Here is a 7,128-nt window from a genome sequence, read left to right on the forward strand (position 1 = left end):
AAAAAAAAAAAAAAAAAAAGGCTGGTTTCCTTTCCACACAAGTAATGAACTTCTGTCAGGTAGAATAAGGCTGACGTCTCATGCCTTTCTCTTGAAGTTACATTTTCTTCACTATACTCACAAATGGTCAATCTTAATAGCTGGCTGCCCAAACATTGCCAGAAAGCAATGCTGTTTCCAAGGCTTTACACTCCTGTTATCCAGTTCAACAGAGTCATAGCAAAATCCTTCAAGCACAATCTTTGCTGAACTCTCTTAAGAGTCTCACCAACAGAAATATAAACTCATCCTCAATATTTTTTACTTTACAAACTGATATTCAGAAAAAGTCATCAAAATTCAATTTAAGTAAGATTTATTGAGTGCCCACAGTGTGCATTGCCCATTAATAGACATGTTGATATCCAGTATACAACATATTCCAACCTCTGATATATTATGATCTAATTAGTATAACACAGTTTAGAGACTGACAAATGAATTCCAAGTCATTGCTCAATCAGAGCCAACATTAAAGAGCTGTAATTTAAGTAATCCAAAACAGCATCTAATCCTAAAGTCTTCTGTAATGTTTATTTGGCTTTAGGTAAATTCCATTGGAGACAAAAGTCACAAAGATGAAAATACATAGCAACAGAAGGGAGTACTATAGATGACTTTTATTTTGTATTCTCTGTTTTCTTCTTATAATGGTCCGAAGCCTCCGCAATACCAGCTTATCAGAGAGTAGCATGTCATCTTGCTGTTCTAGATAATCCAGCAAATTTTCAGTCCATTCAAGTGCAGCTTTATGGCTAATATGCTTCTCTGGATTCAGTTCTGCCTTCCTAGTCTTCCTAGAAGGCTTTTTTTCCTCAGCAACCTTCGCCCGGTCTGCAGCACCTACAATGTCAGCTAATACCTGACAGTTTGAGCCACTACTCCGAGAGCCAAACCACTGCTCAATATTTTCAATGTTGACATGTTCACAGTCTTCGGTATTCTGTAAAACTGTTGCTAAATTAGCTGCTAAAATGGCTCCTTCGTCAATGCTCACACTTGGATTTTCCTCATTGCCAGGGAAAAGTTTTTTCCATGCTCTGATTATCGTATTCGATCTTATCTGGTTCCAGGCTCTTGATGCCTCATAAATTGCATCCAACACTGTCAAATTCTTCCAAAACGTTTTTGGGTCATTTCCTTCATCCATGTATTTCTGGATAAGTCCTGCTCGGTAATATCTTTTGACTGTGGTAAGAACTCCTTGGCTCATAGGTTGAATTAGACTTGTGACGTTTGGTGGCAAATATTTCACAATTATTCTGCCATCGTCTGAGCTCAGCAATTCTTCAGCTGGATGTGCTGCAGGAAAATCTAACAGTAGTACTGCTTTTTCTCGAAGCCCTTTGGATTTCAGATGCTTCTGGACCTGTGGCACAAAGCACTTCTCAAACCACTGTTTGAGAACAGACGGCTCGATCCATGCACTTTTTTGACTGAAGTACGTGACAGGAAGGTTTGAAAGGTCAGTTCCTTTGAATGCACGGGGTCTTTTTGCTTTCCCCACAACACAAAGATTAAGCTTGTGTAAACCTGTGGCATTTGCGCAACACATAATAATGATTCTTTCTCTGCTTGTCCTATACTCACAAGTACTCTGGTCAGTGTCAAAACCCAATGTCCTTGTTGGTAGACATTTCCAGAACAATCCAGTTTGGTCAGCACCATAAATTTGTTCTGGTAGGAGATTTTCTCTTTCTACAAATTCCTGAAAGTTACCACAAAATTCACTGGCAGCAGTTTCATCCCCTTTTAATTTTGTGCCTTTACCAGCAGCTTTTGGAATACCATGCCGCTGCTTAAACCTAGTAAGCCAACCAGAAGAGGCATTAAAATCACCTTCCATACCCAACGCATCGAAGAAGAACCTAGCCTGTTTTGCACAAATAGTCCCAGACACTGGAATCCCATCTGTTTTCTGTTGATTAAACCATTCTATCATAACTCTGTCAAGCTCCTCATATGTTGACGACTTCATCGATTTACGTTTGGACACCCCACTAGTAGGATCTGAACTGTTGGCATAGTTTATAATTCTTTCTTTGTTTTTTTTAATGTCACGAACTGTGGATTCACCAATTCCATACAGGACAGAAAGTTTTTTGAAGGAGTTGCCTTCTTCCAGCTTCTTAATAATGTCAAGTTTGTCTTTAATTGTCAATACCACACGTTTACGTTTCCCCAACATTTTAGTCTAATTATGTTAGACAATTCACAACTTAGATTTGAACACGAGACCAGAAAATGTAAGCTTAAGAGTCCTCAGCTGTTCCCTAGGACTTGGATAGTATAACAATTTTCAAAGAAAGTCTGAGTTTTCTCGTTTGCATTTTAGAACTTAACCTGTTCCTATGACAAGGAATAGCTCAGTTAACTCTAGTTTCTCTTCTTCCTCCTTGCTCTTTTCATAAATTGCAGCCTTACTGAAAGCTCTAAGTTGAATCAATACTGCCCTATCGAGGTTTCTAAAACATTTTCATGATGATCAACTTTGGTCATTACCACAGGAATTTTTTTTTTCCTTATGCTATGTTCAAGAAAACAGTTTTACTCCAGCTTGCACACTTAACAGGCAGAAAAACAGAGCAGGAAGCCTCACTGCCTGACTGTTGTTGTCTTTGTTAGACAGCCAAGTGAGTGAATGCTCTCTTCAAGGCAAGGACTCTTGGTGTGTACCTATGAAAGTCACAGGGAGCAGCGGTGAGCATAGGTGAGCTGTTGGAGTGTAAGTGGACAGGCAAACAACTTAGTACTGTAAACCAACAAGAACTTATAATGGAGTAGGCAACTGAAAGGGAAACAGCGGACAAGAAGTGATGTCACATGATTCAAGAAAGGATAAAAAACTTCATTGGTGGAAATCAGGACCCAAGGCTGTAACTAGGGGGTGGTAGGCTGGGTGAAGACCGTACAGTAATCCTGGTGGAAGATGATCTCCATGACCACAGAAGTAGCTGCAGGGGCGGTAGAGGTACTCGAGCCTTTGAAACCTATAGGAAAATACCAAACACGTTTCCTTTTCAGTATCAGTGCACGGTATTACTCATACCTACTCCTTCAACTGGGTCTAGGACATCGCTACCTATCAACATGACAGGTAATAGATAAATAACGCTCGCAGGCACCACCCGGGAGCTGTGAGCCTACCTCCTGACACTACCAGGGCCTCTCCCCGCCGGCCAGCAAGCTCCGAGCCGGACGCTGGGTGAAAGTCGGAGGCAGGGGGTCACGGCCGCAGCCTTGCAGCGGGCGAATGGTCACCGGGCGCGCGGGACGCCGGGAGGTGGGGCGCGGGCATCGCTTTGCCTGACCGGCCAGAACGCAGAGCCAGCAATGGAAGTCCCCAGCGAAGCGGACCCCGCAGCCGCCGCAGAGCGAGCGCGCAACGGAGCGGCGCCGCCGAGCCGGAAGGCAAGGGATTAGGCGCGCGCGCGCCCCCGCAGGAACGTGTTGTCGGCGAGTGGGCGGGGATGCGCGGGCGAGCCCGCTGAGGGCGTGGCTTCTGGGGAGGGGCGGGACTTGGTCAATGCTCCGCCTCCGGACACCCCGCGTGTGGCTCAAGGCTGAGGCCAGCAGAGGGCGACGCAGGGTCGTTCCAGATGGCCCGACTTTGCAGACCAGGCAGGAATAGCAACTGAAAGGTTTTCCTTCAGGTAAGGTCCAGGGAGTGCACAGAGCCTGTTTACCATCTTCTGCGGTTGCGGCGACACAGAGCTGGGTAGCAGGGGCGAGCCAGCATGAGGACGCAGAGGATGTTAATGCTGAAGCAGGAATGTAAGGATCACCCCCTGCTGTGTGTTCAGTCCCAGCGCAGACCCCCTCTCTAGCATAATCGGTTTTGGAGTGTTGTTTTTAAATCCTTCTTCCACAAACTACAACCTGATTTGGAGTATTCTAACTTCTGTTTCTCAAGACAGAAGGGTTCCCCCCACCCTCCCCTCACACACCTAGAATTCTAGCACCAGGAAAGGGAAATCAAAGTGAGCATTCACTCTGCAGAGAAGGAATGTTGATTCCAGGCCCCTTTCTGTCTCCCAAGCCATATCTGTGCTGCTGTCCTCAGAGTCCCACCCTTCCATATCGGGCCTGTTGGATAGAAACCCTTTGATCTTTGATCTATCAGTGCTGTCAGATGGATGACTCTGGGCAAGGCCTAGTTTTGCCTGAAGGTAGACTGCCCACAACTCTCACCTGCTTCAAGCTTCCGAGGAAGCGATCTGAGCAGTTCTAAATGACCATTTCTAGTAAAGTACAATTTCATTTATATTGCTTTTAAAAAGTTTTCTTCTCCCTTCTCGTTCTTAAAGTGTGTGTAAAAACACTTGCACCTGTTCATTCCTTAACAGAGGAGAGCTAGCTTTCACAGACTGCCAATCTCGTGGAAATCACACTGTACTTAGCAAAATGGAAGCTTGCCTGGCTTTCCCTCTCCTCTTCCAGCCTCCTGGGGTCACTGTGGCCTATGATATTTAAGAAGAAAAAAATCCCTGCCTCGCTTGCCCTCCCACTTTCTGGAAGCTAATTTCCTTCCACATAATGAGGTTGGTGAGTGTTTATTTTTATAGCTGTGCTGTGTCACTCAAAACAATTCTATTTAACATGGCTTTACCAACATTTTAAGGTAGCTTTACAAGGTTTAGTTATTTCTGGTGTCTCTCCTTTTGGTCTGTGGTTGTGGAGGTATGATATGTTGTGAATTGTGGCAGATTCAGTATTTAAAGCACTAAGTAAAATGTGTGTTTCTGTAATTGTGCATGTGACATACATTTGTCTAATCATGTAGAAGGCACACTATCAAGAGTGAAGTTTCAGGTCAGCTATGGATAGGAGGTAATGGGAGGCTCACAGTTGTGACAGGTTGTACCACTCTGGTGTGGGTGTTGATAATGGGGCAGCCGCATGTAGATGGGAAATCTGTCTTGTATTCAGTTTTGCTGTGAACCTAAAATTGTTCAAAAAAAAAAAAGTAGTCTGGTTCAGTTGAGTGTGGTGCTAGACACTTGTGGTTCGTCTTAGTTACTCGGGTTCAGTTGACTGTGGTGCTAGACACTTGTGGTTAGTCTTAGTTACTCGGGTTCAGTTGAGTGTGGTGCTAGACACTTGTGGTTCGTCTTAGTTACTCCGGACATTTGGGGCAGGATGACTGATTGAGCTCCGAAGTTTGGGGCCAGCCTGAGGAACTCTGGGAGTATTGTCTGCAACAAAGAAACATTAAATGTGGTTTTACAAAGAGATAGTTAGAAAGATGCTCTTGCCTGGCATGCTTAGGACCCTGGGCTCTGCCTCCCAGCACTGCGTCTATCTTCTCATTTCCCAAGTCTCAGATCTCTTTCCTGTTCTTGCAAATGCTTTGGGAAGCATCAGACATTTTTTTCTTTATTATTGGAGTAATTGTGTACTCAGTCTTTTAAAAAATAGTCCTAAAACTTATTGTAACTTATCTTGTAATCAGAAGATATAAATCATGGCATACATATACACCCATATCTCAACATCCAGAAGATAAGAGGACCAGGAATTCCAGTCTATGCTACTAACAAGTTTCAGGTCAGCCTGGGATGCATAATGGGACCCTGTCTCAAACAAATAATAAACAAATAAATAGGCTTTTTGTCTATCATTATTATTTTTTCCTTCTTGAATATATACTATCTTAACCCATTAAACACTTTGTGAGATAGCTGTGACCTCTGTTGGTATGAGGGGAAAAGGCTAATTTAGTGTGTGTAGTTAAGATTTTAATAAATCTCAGCACAGGGTTACCACCTGTCTCAATGGTTTATGTTCCTGAAGGAAAGACACACAGCCTTATATTTTAATATGCCTTAGACAGCACAATAGCTGGTCAACATCTTAACCTCCATGCTATTAGAATCTGCTTTCCTACCAATAACTCTGAGTTACTACTTACTAATTTCTCTGTTCCCTCTTGGCCGCTCTTGACCCAACTGAGCATCCCTCTGGGTCATATTCTCTTGGCCCTTTTACATGGTGGCACTTCTTCCTCCTGCAAATTCTTGTTCTTCCATGGTGGCTCTCTCTTTCTCCCTCCTTCATCAAGGTTTCAATCCTGGGAAACCTAAACCCTGCCTATGTCTCTGCCCCCCAAGCTATTGCCTGCTGGTATCTATATTTACCAATCAGAATTAATTAGAGGCAGGGTTGCTCCGGGTCTTAATTCAGACTCTCTTGTGGAAACAGTTTTGGGGGAATCCAAATTAGCATTTGAATACTAGCAGCATTACACCAACCTACTACAAGTATGTAAATCTATTAAATATCATGGACAGAAAGAAAAGTTGGACCTACATCACTCTGGCTTTAAAACAGGGTGCTCTGCCTACATTACAAACTATCAAATGGAAATTCTCAACTCAAAGACATAAAAAGTAGAAAAATATATACTGGGATAATTTTTACTTGAATATTTAAATGTCTTTTACTTATTCAAAATATTTTACATCAGCCAAGCAATGGTTTTCTAGGCATAAGAACACTATATTAAGTAACACCAGACATTGAACACAGTTCATTTAAACGGGACATTCTGAAAACACTCCAAGCAGCTGCTGGCATGTCCTCACAATAATCTCTGATTCATTTTCTACTGAGCTCATATCTATGGACCTGTTATGTGTTTTTCTTCACACATAGTAGTTTTGTAATAGAGTGTGATACCTCTAGGAACCTAAGTTCTGAATTTTAAGGGTTCTCCTTTGTTGTTGTTTTAGGTTGCTTTTCTTTTATTGGTGATCCTAATTCACTAAGAAATTTTTCTCCTGATAATAAATTAGTTACTTGAACAAACATAAAATGAGATCATGAAATTTTTTATCATGATATTATTATTCTGAATATTAAACCCGTATATTCACATAGCCACTACCAATTGAAAATTGACAATTTCTACAGAATCAAATTCCTGTTTCCTGCTTTCAGTTTAAAAATGGTCAAGGGACTTTTCCAGCTGAAGGATAATTTGGCTTTATTCTGGATTTGTGTTTTTACACAAACAGAATATGGAAATTTCTCATCAGTAAAATTAAAGTTTGCTTTTTGAAGTTCCTATTGTTGCTAAAGTTATTTTAG

The 7,128-nt window shown here is 42.2% G+C and overlaps 1 protein-coding gene across 1 annotated transcript; it reads right to left on the reverse strand.

The window, feature by feature from the left end:
* Positions 1 to 338: 338 nt before the first annotated feature.
* Tigd2 (tigger transposable element derived 2) lies at positions 339 to 3,491 on the reverse strand. Its single transcript, XM_028789407.1, has 2 exons — positions 3,187 to 3,491; positions 339 to 3,029 (listed from the first exon to the last, which is right to left on the reverse strand). Exon 2 carries the CDS (start codon positions 2,225 to 2,227, stop codon positions 647 to 649), a length of 1,581 nt encoding a protein of 526 aa, XP_028645240.1. The 5' UTR covers positions 2,228 to 3,029; positions 3,187 to 3,491; the 3' UTR covers positions 339 to 646.
* Positions 3,492 to 7,128: the final 3,637 nt, after the last annotated feature.

The sequence above is a fragment of the Grammomys surdaster genome, unplaced genomic scaffold, assembly GCF_004785775.1.
Source record: "Grammomys surdaster isolate TR1022 unplaced genomic scaffold, NIH_TR_1.0 125832, whole genome shotgun sequence".
In the NCBI taxonomy this organism is placed as follows: domain Eukaryota; kingdom Metazoa; phylum Chordata; class Mammalia; order Rodentia; family Muridae; genus Grammomys; species Grammomys surdaster.

What these genes read in the sequence shown, in the direction of transcription:
- Tigd2 (XM_028789407.1), bottom strand. Translation starts at nt 2,227, where the DNA reads ATGTTGGGGAAACGTAAACGTGTGGTATTGACAATTAAAGACAAACTT.